General features: G+C 38.2%; 1 protein-coding gene across 1 annotated transcript in view; it reads left to right on the forward strand.

Moving 5' to 3' along the window:
• Nucleotides 1–386: 386 nt before the first annotated feature.
• Nucleotides 387–15,498, forward strand: part of Ptpro (protein tyrosine phosphatase receptor type O) — a 108,972-nt gene continuing 93,860 nt past the window's right edge. Inside the window, exons 1-2 of the mRNA XM_076855342.1 lie at nt 387–497; nt 9,854–10,127. Of these exons, the coding sequence (XP_076711457.1) occupies nt 387–497; nt 9,854–10,127 (385 nt within the window). The remainder of the gene's footprint in view (nt 498–9,853; nt 10,128–15,498) is intronic.

Below are 15,498 nucleotides of genomic sequence, written 5' to 3' on the forward strand. Positions count from 1 at the left end.
ATTAATTCTTAATGAGTAACAGAATCAAGTCATCATTCTGCACTGTGGTTGGGAAAAACAAATAAAGAAGGGCCCAAAATGAGCATTTATCAAGGAAGTGGCCGTGCAACAATGGCTGACCCTGGCATGCAAATGCATTCTCTTCAGCAAGAATAGCTTTATGTTGTTGTCCTTGTGATTCTTAATGAAGCCCTTAGACAAAACCTGGACCCTCCAGTTTGCTAACTGTTCCATCAGTTGTTCCTCTTATCTTGGGCTGCTTCACACACTTCCATCACCTGACTGACATTTGAGTTTGGACCCTTTTACCTAATAGAGGCATAAGAGATAAGCTTCTGTGTGCTGAAGTTTTAAAGACAGAAGCAAATGTATCCGAGCATTAAAACATGAAAGGCAGAGCTGGTGTGAATGTGGGCTCAGGTCCAGAATCCCTCATGAATAGAGAACTGACATACTTAGGATACACACAAGGGAAGTCTGATACTCCACAGCAGATTGTACGTAGATATTCAACAAGCTTGTATCAAGACACTGCTGAATGAACTTCAAACCAGATTTTGGTACAAAATAATCGCTATGTAAGAGAATGCTATTTATTATCAGCACCATTTTTTATCAACATCGTTGCTGTTAATCCTAGATGCAATTCTAGGAATGACAAAGGTGCGTAGACTGTCTTTTTATTTGTTACATAATATAGCAGGACCATGGGGTCCTGCTCAGTTTCTACCACGTGTTTGTTGGTCAAAATATATCCAAAAAAATGACTAAATAAATAATGGAACATTGGGTGGGGGAGCTACCCTTCTCCTTGGAGAACTATATTCAAATGAGGCTCTGACAAATTCTGCAAAATCAGTTGTAATTCTGAGAAAGTGTCAGGAAAAGCCCAGGCAGGGCAGCTCTCAGACTTCGATCTTCCTGAAGGAACTGAAAGGAAGGTATATCTGCATGGAGGTTTCCTGGGACCTGGAAAGGCTGTTAAGTGGATGAGTTACATAATGTCTACAGAGAACGGTAGCCATAAGTGCTCTCTAAGCACCAGATATCATTAATACTACTGTTTAAAGGAGTTGAATATCTTATTGCTTTCTATGTGGTGAATTTACACAGCAGAATTTTCCTGAGTGTTCCTCTAAAATTCCCTCTAGGAAGTTTGATCACTGCCTAGGTGGCCAGCTGGAGTGCTGAGAGTGTCCTACATGCATGTCACTTGGACAAACTTGGTGCATTTTGCTTGGACTTTCATCATGTCTCACCTGAACTTGGGCAACAGCCTCTTTACTGTCCCACTGGCCAGATCAGTCCTGGCATTTGATATGGCCCATATTCCTGACTGTGTTGGTCTTTCTAAATCATGATCTAATCATTCCACTTTTCTGCATTAAAGCGGTTTCATAATTTTCTTTGGACTAAAAAATATTCAAACTCTTTATCATAGTGCATCTTGGACTTAGGATTTCAACTCTCATCCCTGAGCATCCTATATCTAATCACTCCAGAGGACTGTGGACCCTCTTCCCAATTCAACAATGAACTTTTATAACCTGTGCTCCTCTAGTAAGCTCCTGAGCATGTTTGGACATCATCTCCTCCTTGAAACCTCCTCTCACACCCATCTATATAAGCAGACTGAAAGTCTTCTTGATCTGTATGTATATTTATGGCACTGAATGATTATCCTGGATTGGTCAGGACTTTTGGCTGCGTATCTTGGAAGTCCAGCCCAAACATCTTAAACTATAAACTGAACTTATTCACTCACGGGATCAAATTGCACAGTGGTTGGATCTCAGGGTGACTGTGATGAGGACCTCAGACTGAATCAGGGGTTTTTCCTTAAACAATATCTTTATCAGACAGAAATTACAGATATTGACTTACCCAGCTTTGAATTCATGCATACTTTAAACCAGAGAGTAAAAAAGAGCTCCTTCGGGGCTGGGGTTGAGGCTCAGAGGTAGAGTGCTTGCCTGGCATGCATGAGGCACTGGGTTCAATCCTCAGCACCACATAAAGTAAAATAAAGACATTATGCTCACCTATAACTAAAAAATAAATACTAAAAAAAAATTTTAAAAAGTGTTCCTTCCAACTCAGGCCAGCTATAAAAATCCTAGAGGAAGCATTATGGCTGGCCTGCTCAGTTTGCCTGTGCATCATGGTGAGGGAACTGGGTGATGCGATTCACTCAGAGTGAGTTAAGGTACCTGCTCAGACCTGGGGGTGGGGTACCATGATTAGTAACAGTCATCAGGATCTTATCTGTTTTAGAGTAAGAAAAAAAGCAGTGTTCCCAGAAAAGAATCCAAGAAGGGATTCCAGAGAGAAAAACAGACGTTAACTGGACTATTTTCTAAAGTCTGTGACTAATAACACTTCCAATTATGTTATAATTATACATTTTTTATGTGCCTCTCTCACTAGAATTTGAGCTCCTGGAGTTCAAGTACCTTGTCTCACTTATTCGCCTATCACTAGCACCTAGCATGATGCCTGATGCCAAATTGGCACTTAGCTAATGTGTTTGTTGTTGAATTAATAAATGGATAGCTCTCCACTGCTCTGTGAATAACACATCCAGTGCACATAATTACAGAATACTCTAGTGTTCTGAAGTTAGTTAAGCAAATATTTATATAGTCTTTATAATGTTTTAAATGTTTTTATAAGTGCACTATATTGTACATAAGAGTGGGGTTCATTTTGACATATTCACAAATGCTTTAACACACTCCATTTTAATCTTCAGTATGTCCCCTTTCCCTCCCCTTCCTCTCGTTATTGATCTTCCTTCTATTTACTTATTGTTTTTAATTGGAATATTAAAGTAATATATAAAAGTGAAATTCATCGAGATATATTCACACATACACATAGCATAATTTCGATAATTTCATTCCACAGTTCTTCCCCTTTCCCCTCCCAACCTCTATAACTTAAAGGTCATTGAATTATTTAAATTCAAAGACCTTTGAAATGCAACTAGCATTTTTTTGTGTGTGTCCATAGTACTAGCATTTTTTTTAAAGACATTAATCTTTATAGCAATTCCATGAGTTGTAGGATTGCCCCTATTTTAGAAATTAAGTACATGAAATTAAGAGATCCTTGGCTTCCACAAGCTCTCACAGGTAACAAGCCACAGGGCAGGAACAGAAACTCAGGCTCTCTGATTCCAAGTCTAGCGCTGTGCTCTTAAGCAAATTATTTAACCTCTCTTGGTACAGTAAGGATAATAACACTTGTCTGAAGATTGCTATAAGGAGTAAAAAAAAAAGCATATATAAAATGCCCAACACAAAGCCAGGTCCAGATTAGGGGGTCAATGTGTAATAGTTGCTACATTTGTCTCAGACAGTGGAAGGCCTCCCAGGATTTCTGACCAGTACCTACCTCTGGTCAGTGCTCTTCCTTGTCCTACACCTTAGGGACACATCTGTATTTTTCTCTTCTTTATTAATGCTCCCCACTGTGGCCCCAAAAGCTTCCTCCCCTAGGACTAGCGATTCAGTTACAGGCTCCTGAGCTGCCACTTGCCTGCTGCAGCCAAACATCCAGGCCTGCTTTGTTGCCTCAGGTAACTGACCTTTAGTTCAGGAAAGATAAATACCAAGAGCCATAAGGAGATTTGTATCCCAGATCTTGTTCTGACATCAATTAGCTGTGTGACATTTGCACCGCTCTTCTCACAAGTAGAAAATGAGAATGTTGGACCAGAGAAACCATTACATTAAATTTGGTTATATAAAGAAAACTTCAGAGAATATATTCTTATTGCAGAGTGAAGCAAGACTATTGCCCAGTTTCAAAAAAAAGTGAATTTTAAATATTTTAACAGTCACCAAATAAATCAGCATTGGCCATGCCTAATTTCATCAGATCCATTTCTTTTGCTTCCAACTATTCTTTCTTACTTTACTTTCTAGCAGGGATTTCAGGCTTGCAACAAACATTCAGAATTTTTTCCTGAACATAGATTCCACGACAAGCTGAGGCAGAGGGGCTTGAGAAGAAAGCAGTCACACAGACGACATTTCTTTCAGGCTCACTGCCTAGATCTCTCTTGGCCCGCTGCCCTCTTCTCATTAGTCCCACTGCCTGAATCTGATTAGCCACTCTGATTTATTTTTGGCAACCTGGGAGTGCATGGGCCAATGCTTATTTTCATGGCTCATACAATCATCCCCAAAGCTGTCATTAGCATTTGGAAGATTAGTCCCTTCTCTGGAAGATTTCACTGTCTATGAAGCACTGTGACACATTAGACATGCACTTCTTAAACACTTACAAAATTGAGTGCATTTATTCCTCTTTTTTATCATCACAACCACCTTCAGTTATTGGCTGCGAAACACAGAGGAAAAACAACTCTTAATAATTAAAAATTTGTGGTTTGTAAATTTAATGTATTCTGAATTAGTGAATCAACTTCTACAATCAATGAGAAATAAAAGCCAGATTTGAGTGCTATTGGATATTCAGTCTTCACCTTATTCATGCATTGGTTAATAGGTTTCTCTATGATGCACTAAACACTACTATTTAAGGGAAAGAAGTGAATAATGAGGAAAAAGAAATAAGTATTTTTCTCACAAAAATGAAACTTTCAGGTATATCCCAAAAATGTATGTGTGTATATGTATTTTGTTGTCCAAAATATATATTCATTAATTAAATATAGATTAATATTTGTGGACAATAAAATATACTAGCAAAAATAATTACTTTTAAGTCACTGAGCTGAGTGAGCACTCTCTTCCACCAGGCCCTTCTGCCCTGATGTTCTGCCTTGCCTCAGGCCCAGAGAAATGGAGTCAGCCAACCATGGACTGAGATTCCAAATAAATTCTAAAGTATATTTAATATTTAAAAATTATCATGAAAAAGTAGCACATTTCCTAAGGTTCAATGTTTGGTCAAATTTTTCAATAGGTTAAAAGCAAAAGTGTTTTCTCATCAACCTCTGGTTAATATGAAAATACACTTATAATCAGAATTTCCATTTCACTAAGCATTTCATGAATAAATAACCACTGACCGCCACCAAACAGAAGCTCCCTCTATGGCTGATCTGTTTTGATCCCTAGCACTTAGCACACTGAGTGGTGCCTAATGGGTTCTTAATGAGTATATCAATTAATAACTTCAACTAACCTGATTGAAATTACACTTTCCTTACCTCATAACTGGGTCTTTACTGTGCAACGAGGATAGTCTAGCTGTTTCCAAACCATTTCTTGTAAAGTTTGTTGTTATGGTTTGGCTACAAGATAGCTCCCAAAAAGCTCATGTGTTAGGCAATGCATGAATGTTCAGTGATGAAATGATTAGTCTAAGAGAGCTGTAACTTAATTGGTGAATTAATCTACTTTTTGGATTAATAATTTGAATGAATTACTGAATAGTAACTATAGGCAGGTGGCCATGACTGTAGGAAGTAGATCTCTTGATCCTGGCTCCTTGTGCTCTCTGATTCCTGGCTATCAAGAGCTGAGTGAGCATCTTTCCTCCAACATGCCTTTCCACCCTGATGTTCTGCCTTGCCTCAGGCCTAGAGCAACGGAGTCCAGCCAATCGTGGACTGAACCTCTAAAACCATCAGCCCAAAATAAATTTTCCCCTCCAAGTTTTTCTTGTCAGGTATTTCAGACACAGTGATGAAAAGCGGACTAACACATTGTCTATAGAGAATCACAAGGAAATCAGAAGGAATAGAAAAGATGACGTGGTGGAATTTGTAGAGAGATTTAAAGTAGAAAAGATGCTATGGTAAGGAAAAAATGAAGAGTTTAAAAAGTATTACTGAAGACCTTGGGTATACATACCAGTGGTGTTGGCTATAGTTTTATTGTTTTTCTAGTGCCAAATTTTTAGTCAGGAATATTCTAACACTGGTGAATTTTCATTAAAAGAAGAGATGGTTAGCCAAGAGTGCTTGTTAAAACCAACCTCCTTCTTAGCTGTTTCCCCCCATCCTAGCAATGCATCCACCCTGAGGCCACAGAAGGAGCTAGAGTGAGGGCTCTTTGTTTTGCTTGGGAAATGCATCTTGTTCCCCACACTAAAGCAAGCTGGCCGTGCTGGAGGAAGTTTCCATGCCCCCAAGGAATAAAGGATCTGGCCCCCTAGAGTTGGCAGCAGTAAGAGGATGTGGGAGCTCTAAGGATAAGCAAGTGTTAGCTCTCAGCATGTGAGGTGGAAGGGGAAGACAAGAACAGATGTGCCTTGAATGAAGGACTCTACCAAGACAGATGTCAAATGACTTCACTAGGACTGTTGGTGCATCAGCTTCCCCTTTGGGCTATGTGGCATGAGCATATACTGCTGGTGGCCTCCATGGCACAATCACAGGATTGGTGGGGCATCACCATACCCTTGAGGCCTGGCACTTGTAGGTGTATGGACTTCTCTTTCACATCTATGATGCAACACCACACAATATTTTAGACAACAAATGGACCTCCTATGTATAGATCCAGCGCTTGGTCTTGAGGGGCCAGTGCCACTTGCCTTTCTCCAAGAAGCATGGGACCCAACAACCCAGCTACCCCATGCTTTTTGAAGGACAAGAAAATAGTTTCCATCACTCTCAATCCATTTTGCACACATGCTATTGGTTAGTATCATCCTAAAGTGCTGTCAATAGGGAAAAGCTAGAGAACACAGGTGCAAGATTAAAGTGCACATAGGGCCATGAAGTAGTGACAGTGCAAAACTTCTAGATGTGACAGGAGGATAGGACATGGATAGGATAGGACATGTCAGTGATTGCCAGCTAGTAGGGAGGGGAAAAGCATCATAAGGAAAAAGAGATTCATCCTCCACAGTAGCAACATGGACCTTTATATTGTGTTAAGGCACAGACCATGGAATTATAAGTAGATTTTAGAATATACTATACATTTCCATTCTTAGTTGATGAGATACTTTGGTGGAAAACATCAAATTTATTTTAAAGTATTACACAAATAGACAAATAATCCTGGTTTAGTCAGGCCTTAATGGACATTGGCTTTAATTTGTATTATATAGAAAATAATCCAATATTAATTGTTTTCTTTTTAAGGACTAGGAACCTGTGCATGTGTATTTGATTAGGGTATCAGGAAGTGATAAATTAGATAATTTATTTTTTCTATTGGCAAAAAGGGCCAACAGGATCAGACCACAACCACAAGCAAAAGGAAATTATAGAAGCCTGTTATTACATTTAATTTTCTTCAAATTTATACTATTCTCTTACCTTCACCCACTCTAGGGAGGAACATCAGACCTCCCTGCACTCCCTTCATTCTGGGGATATCATGTGTAAAGTCTAAGATGGTGAGAATGCCATATAAAACACTATTTACAAAGAGGAAGAAGTGTCTGTTGTCACTATAACCTCCCTGGTCTTCCTTATTTCAAAAAGAACTTCATTCACCTCCCCTGAAGGTACAAGGTTCTATGATATTTCCTTTCTTCCTTATAGCTTTCCTACGGAAAGAATGGGAGGAGTGGAGGTGGGAAAGCTGTAGGTAGGGCAAAGCCAGTTCCATGTTCCTTCTAAGTTAGGGCACAGTCCTCCCCACATGAAACTTGAAGGGAGTGTTCCTTGTTCTCAGCTGATCTCTTTCTTCAGAGCAGGGACAAGGCAGATAGATAATCTAGCACCAGAATAATACCAGTGGTGCTGATGGGTGATGCTATCAGTACTGAGCAGCAGAGAAAAAGCTGGAACCGGCAGAAAGGTGGCACACATCTGCCTCTAGACTCATCATGATGGTGGGAGACCAGCCCTGCACTTCCCTCTCCTTCAGCTGAGCATGACCATCACCAACCAACAGTCTTGTGCTTGGGCTCTGTGTGCGCATAAAGACCAGGCACCCAGGAAACAAGAGAGTCACTGTCCCTTTGTGGACAGAGGGACCAGGCAACCATGAGGGAAGAGTCTTTTGTCCTATGTCTGAGGATGGGAGACAATGTGGATAAATGAAAATTTTAAAAGTCAACCTGTAGCTGGTGCAACCTGTAATCCTAGGTACTCTGGAGATTGCAGAGGACTAAAGATTGAGGTTGGAGAGTAGCCTGGGCAACTTAGCAAGAAGGGAGGGAAGCTAGTGGTGTAGCTCAGTGGTAGAGCATTTACCTAACATATGGGAGGACCTGGTCTCAATCTCTAGCACCACACAGTCATACACACACAAAGTTAATCCATAATGACTATTTTATATTACACACCTCTCCCTAGTACCACCCACTCTAGGAAGCACCTGCCTAGCACTTTCAGGCACTGGTTCTGGAGCTAGAAATGTAGCAAGAATTAAAATAGGCTCTAACCTGAAAGGATTTATGGTCTAGTATGGTTAGAAGACCAAGATCACAACTAAGTCTCTTTAATATTAGCTAATTCAACTTCCATGAATGCCAGACATTGTTTATTAGTACCAAGACCAGCAAACATGAGGTTTCTGGGAAAAAAATGAAACAAGAAAAGTTATATCAGTACATGTTTAGCCCTACAAATCCTCTCTGAGGTATTGATGTGTATTGTGTGCTTGATTCAACAGCTGATAATAAGTACAAAAATCAATAGGTAGATTAATCCTTGAGAGGTGGATGCCCACATGTAATTAATGCAATCAGCAACTCTTTCATTCATTTAACAGATACTTTCCAGTTATGTGTGAAAGACTCGGCGTTGGGAAAATAAGGTAAGCGATGGAGACAGACAAGTGGAACAGTCAGGAGATCATTTTTTTTTTTTTTTTGTATTTGTGATGTTGGGCAAGTGATTTAACCTTTCTGAGACTCAGTTTCCTCAGCTACAAAGTGAGATTGAAAATAATAATAGCCATCTCATAAGATGATTTATGGATGACTTATAGGTGATTTTACTGAGATGATTCATATTTGAAGATACCCAGGGTTACAATATTGTAGATTGTTAACCAGTTTCAGCAATTCATCTTTCACCCTATTGTAGAAGACAAATCTGAGGCTCAAAGCAGTAGGAAATAATTTTTTCAGCCACCACATTCCGAGAAGAACTAAAAACTAAATTAAAAACTAAGCAATAGTTCAAAGCACATGACTCTTATTTGAGACCAAGAGAGGATTATTTCTGTTTATGGAGTCTGAGACAGAACCAGGAAGGAATACTTAAGCCAACTGCACAGATACTATTCATAAACTTTCATCTGGAGACTCAAAAGCAATGTTTGCAATCCAACGCTGACTTTCCACAGGCACCTGCAGATCTTCAGTCTGGTCCTGAAGAAGAAATCCCTTCTTTACCCTCTTTACTTCTTTTATTAAGGGCTGGTTAATTTTTAATGAAGAGGATTATTACTGGTTTCTCAATCCTGACTTCTTTTTTCCTTTTTCACTTTTCTAACTAACTGGTGAGAAGTGAGAGTTGAGGTATGTATCTTGAAATGTTCTAGAATGTTCCTGGGCTGGCTGCAGCCTCACTCCCTCTGAAGTGGAAAGTGCTTCTTCAGTCCACATCACTTCTCCAGCAGAGCTGAACCAGGGGACTTCCCTGGAACTTCAGTGGCACCACAGCTTCATTCACTCTTTATTCATTTGCTTGATGTTTATTTTGTGCTTATTACATGACACAGTCCATGAAGAGGAAGCAGATTTTTCAGGAGAGAAAAAAAAATTCTTCAAAGCAAAACCCTTGAACATTCATCTTAAGAGTGAAAATCTCTTCTTTGTATTTTCTTATGTAACTAAATACCTCTATGATGCTATTTTAAGAAATAATGCTTACCATGAACATTAATTTTTAGAAAAAATATCTCAGCATAATTTTATTTCCCATCATCTGAATTTGACTTGTCTTTCATTTTCTTCTCTTGAACAGAATGCTGCAACTTTCCACGTGACAGTCCACGATGATAACAGCGTCGTTGTCTCTCTAGAAGCCTCAGATGTCATCAGCCCAGCATCGGTGTATGTTGTGAAGATAACGGGTGAATCCAAAAATTATTTCTTCGAATTTGAGGAATTCAACAGCACTTTGCCTCCTCCTGTTATCTTCAAGGCCAATTATCATGGCCTTTATTATATCATCACTCTAGTAGTGGTGAATGGAAATGTGGTCACCAAGCCATCCAGATCAATCACTGTGTTAACAAGTAAGCATCGTGTGTAGTGATGTCCCATTTCTTCTCCTGGGGTTCTCACTGAAACACTAGCCAGAAAAGCAAGATGAGTCACCTTGAAATCAAGTGACATAGATTCAAAGTTCTGCCTTATACTAGAATACAGCTTCTTACAAACCTGGATAATGTTTACTACTTACCCTTTGTTAAACAAAAAAATTGAACATCATTGAGGTAGTGTATTTTGAGGCTGAATGACAGTTTCAGATTCATGACTGAACCATGTAATCTTTTGCTATATGACTAAATAGTGTGGTCATAACTTGACAAGTTGTTTGTCCAGAACATATATTCTTGTATTAAGCAATTTGATATATGAAACAGTTCATTTACACTTCAATTATACATTCTTAGCTGAAAGAGAGAAAAAGATATGTTATTTATAAGCCACTACTCCCCATCTCACCTTCAAGATAGCCTTGGCTTCCACTGCCCAAAACCGGTGCCAAAAAATCACTGGCATTTTAACCTTCAGAAATCCCTGTCTCAAAGAGTTAGTGGCATGGGGTGCATATAAACAAAGTATGTAACTTATACAAAGGAATAAAACTCATTCTGTGTAATTAAAATGCACTAAAAAAAAGAGTTAATGCTGATATTAGGAAGTTTTATAGGAGTGGTTTTAACTGTATGTGATTTTCACTTTACTCTCTGAATTTAACGTCTAATCTTAAAATACAATGCTACTTTATTGTATGTGTTGAAGAATGGAAGAAAAACTGATATCTATAAGACATTAGAGTTTATCACTAGAACAATTAATGGTACAGCAAAGTTGTTTTGCTCATGTTCTTTAATGCAAGCTCTCTGATGGCTGCAATCTTTAAAATGCCAGATATAAGTGATCATTCTGGCCACAATTAAGTAAAAGGGAATAGGGAAGCTATCTATTTGGGTAAAAGGAAAAAGAAGCCATAAGAAGCAAGAACTCAGAACCAAGCTAGAGAACATATTTTTAATAGGAGTGTCAAAAATTAATTTAAGTATCCATTGGCAGAATCCCAAGATCACTATTGAGTCCAAAAAAATTTAAAATGGCACAGACCGAAAACCTTCAATATTTATAGACATAATTTTAAAAACTAGGAGTTAGTTGAGTTAAAAGTTTACCTGATAAAATAATGTCTTCAACAAGTTCCAATAAAGAAAAAAAAAAGGTAAATTGAGAATTAGATTCAGGCAGCATGCATAGGTACCTAATGTCTGTGATCTAAATTCCTTGAAACCAACTCTTCCTTGTTCATAATCCTCATGATATCATAAGCACATAGTCCAAGATATGCATCATAGATGATCTATAAATATTAGTTCAAGGAAGTCAAAAAAAAATAGGAGAAAGCCAGGTTAAAAAAAAACTAAAGCACAAAGCAAAATATAATATAGAACTGCAGTAACTGTTGCTGACCCAATATTTATTAGCATGCACTTATCCATGCCTCATCAGCCAAAGCCGGTGGAGTCAGACCTTTAGCTAATGGTCCATTAAGAAATTCGATAAATCTCTAAAAGAATATCTCATTGATACTTTAGCCCTTACAGCAAAATATCTTTTTTTTTCCCTTGAGCTCTTCTGACCAGTGGTCTTAGATGTGTGTTGAATATTCAAACATTTGGAAACTTAGCAGAGGTCTATTTTATGGATATTCTCAACTTACTTATGTCTTTATGTGTAAATGGGTTTCTTATAGACAGCATAGTGTTGGGTCTTGCTTTTTTTCTGCCTTTTAACGTGTTTACAGCAACATTATCCTATGAAAATAGTGTGTTAACCACATGTTTCAGATTTAGTTTTATGGTAGACACAATAAAAAACTTTGAAATGGTGTAACTAATTTTAATAACATGCTTTATTTAACCCATTGCATTCAAAGTATTATTTCAGTATACAATCAATATAAAATTTACATGTGATTTTTAAACATAAAATTAAATAAAATTTCAAATTCAATTTCTTATCTGCACTAGCCTTGTTAAGTAATCATTAGCCACATATGACTAGTGACAGTTTAGATAGTAAAGGTTTACCCCTTTTGTATATATAGTGAAGGTTGAGTTGATTTATATATAATGTTATTATTTATATGCTTGAATTTATTATGAATTAATCTAGTCAGTGGTTGAGCTGAATTTATGGTATTGGATAGATTTCAGGAGTGCCAGAAGTAGTACAGAGCATTGCCCAGGAAACCAGTCCTATGCTCAGTGTTCAGCAAATCCAGAACACCTGCATCACAGAAGGACCCCCTGGCAATGGACTGCATTGATTTTTATTTGGTGCTAAGTTTTTGGTGGGATCAAGGGAGGTTCTGGTTGTCTTGGCTCAACCGAGGGATCAGGCAGAACTTGTGGTCTTAGGTGAGGCATTAATAACCAAATTCTACCTTAAATATGTGGGTCAGAGTTTCCTGCCTCTTCTCTAGTGTTAGCAGAACTCTATATCAGCTCAGGATCCTGCACCTCTTGCAGAACCATGCATCTTTTGCTTCTCCTCCACTCTTAGAAGGGGATATCTTTTCCTGGGAACTGAGAGGGAAATTTTTTTCTCCCCTTGCTGAATGCCTTAAGTACTCTGCTTTGTGTTTTAAGAAGGGCCCAGAGAAGTAATTTTTATCTCTGGTCTCTGAGTCTCTGCATGCCTGTGCCCCTATGAAGGAGTCCTTCCCCTGTCCTGCCCCTAATATCTCTCCTGAAAGCCTGATGGTGGCCCAGGAAAAAAGCTAGAGAGAGAGAGCACAGACTCCCATTTGTGTCTGGGGCTCCCAATTATTCTAAACCAGCACTGTCATAGAACTTTCAAATGATGGAAATGTTCAATATCTGTGTTGTTCAATATAGTTAATAGTAATTTTTAAGTTGAATTCATTTCAAACTAAATTTAAATAGTCATATGTGGCTAATAACTTCCATAGTGTACAGAGTAGTTCTAAGCTGGCATTTAGACTATACTCGGCCTTTGTGAATTCATCAATATCTTAGCTGTTTTCTTCTTACCTGCTTTAATAGCAGTCTTCTTTTTGCCATGCTTTGCCAAAGGTGAAACAGTATGTATCTTTTTTCCTCATGTCAATGGTTCAGTGGGTCCTTTGCCTCACACAGGATAGAAATCAAGTATGACTAGCAGAGAGCCTTAGGAAAAACTATTAACTGCATTGATTCATATATAGCAAAGTGGCTACCCCATAGGCATTAACCAAGAAGTCAAAGGATTAACAGCATATAGAGGTTTTATTCTGGGCTAGAAATTAACATATTTATAAGTTACTGCACAATGTTTTTACTGCACCTGTGCCATTTTGCACCAGGCCAAAAAAGTTTACAGGTGGTTCAAACTGCGCCTAGCATTGTGTTTTTCTTCCCCATCCTCAGCATATCTTTTAGCACATAAATGCACTTAAATGAGGGTCTTGATTATTATCAGATCTGCCTGCACCCATCATTTGATGCTTTCTTGTTTGTCTTATATGATAGCTGTATTGGGGGAAGATCCTCCTGCCATTTATCTCAAGCATAGAGCATGTAGCCTTTTTCTTTCAACAATCACCAATTTAAACTTCAACCCTATACTCCTGCCTCACTCAGAGGAACTTGTCTGTCCCTGGGATTTACTTCAGTTTATTGCCTTTCAATCTTACCCCTCTGATAAACTCAAGAAAACTTAAGATTTACAGGCAGGAAGATGTGCTGTTGTCTTGAAGCTCTCTGCATCTTAAGGGGAAGAGAAAACTCAGGTTGATTTCCATAGTGTAAAATTAATTAATGATAGTCTATTATTTCTCACCTTCTACCCCATTTTTAAAGACTCAAATGCATTATCCCAGATTTCAGAAGCAATAATAGGTTGGGAATGTAAGAATTGGAGATTAGTGGACAACTCTTTCTGAATTAAACATAAGGTGACATCAGGAAGCATTTGAGATGCAGCTTCCTCCTTTATAAAAGAATCAGAGAACTTGATGACTGATTACTTTAGAGCTCTAAAACTATCATTATTTGCCAGTTTAATAATACATTTTACTACCTTCATTTTTCTAATGAAGAGCTTTTTTAAAAAGTTTGGAAAACATTTGTAATATCTGCTCACAGAGTTGACACATTGCTCTTGAAAATAAAAGCATACATTTGTTGCAGTCATTGGCTTGTGTCAAATGTTTGTCTTGATGAAATGAGCAATGACAAAGCAATTGGCCCTGGGGCAGTCCTTTGATTTTGTTCACTGTAGTTGTTGAGTCTGGCACTCTCAGAAAAAGCTGGCAAAGAATAAATTCAGCACAACCAAGTCATTTGGCCAGTTCAAAAGAGCCTCACAACCCTTAGGCTTTGACATCTAATTAATATTTAATTGATTGGGAGCCTTCAACATGATGCATGTGCTTCAGAAGGAAGGGGTGTTTTTTTCTGTCAAGAAAAAAAATACATGGGAATTATTGCTTAGAAATTTGGGAAGCGTTAATACATGCAGCTGTCTCCCATGTCAGTAAATTTCTAGACAGAATAGCTGTAAACATTGCAGAACACACAAGAAGACATTACACAAGTATATTATTTTGTATAACTCTCTTATGAATAGAAATAGTTCATGAGTTTCAATTTTATTTATTGGGTACATTTCTCTGTGCCAGGCCCTAGGTACCAGAGAAATAAGATACCTAAAAATACTTTCAATCAAAGATTCCATCCTATTCACTACAGTGAAAAAGACAAATAAAAGTCCCTTACAAAAACTATGATAAATACTGTAAAAGAATTATGTGAGAATCTCTTGCCTCCCTACAAAGCAATGGGAAGTCACCTTAGATATACTCATGGAAAAATGAATGAAGGTTTGGCAAAAGAAGGGAAAGAATTACAGTTGGGGTCAAAGGGAACCATATGTATAAAGAATGAAGACATAAACAGCATGGCGCAGATGACAAGAAGGAAAGAGGATGGGCACTGCATTTTCCAGAAAATTTCAGGAAAGGTGACTAGAAATGTTAGGAAAGCTAAGAGTGTTGGCAAGGGAATTTAGACCTTACTCTGCAAGCAAGTTATACGCAATGAAGTCAGATCAAAGAAATGATAGATTTAACTCAGGGAAGTTCCCTTTCACAGCAGAACTGCACATCACAAGATCCTGAATTTTACATTGGAATAGACACATTCCCAAGCAGGTATTTGGGGTTAGTGGTTTAAGATCTTAGCTTTAGAGTCAGAGAAATCTAGAAACCACATGTGTAGCCCTGGGAGAGGATGACTCCCTCTAAATCTCAGTTATCAGAGCTGTAACTTATTGCAGGGGCTATCGAACCTTTTTCTGTAATGACCTATATAATAAATATGTGATTTTTGGTGAGTTACCCAATCT

Source organism: Callospermophilus lateralis, chromosome 4, assembly GCF_048772815.1.
Source record: "Callospermophilus lateralis isolate mCalLat2 chromosome 4, mCalLat2.hap1, whole genome shotgun sequence".
In the NCBI taxonomy this organism is placed as follows: Eukaryota; Metazoa; Chordata; class Mammalia; order Rodentia; family Sciuridae; genus Callospermophilus; species Callospermophilus lateralis.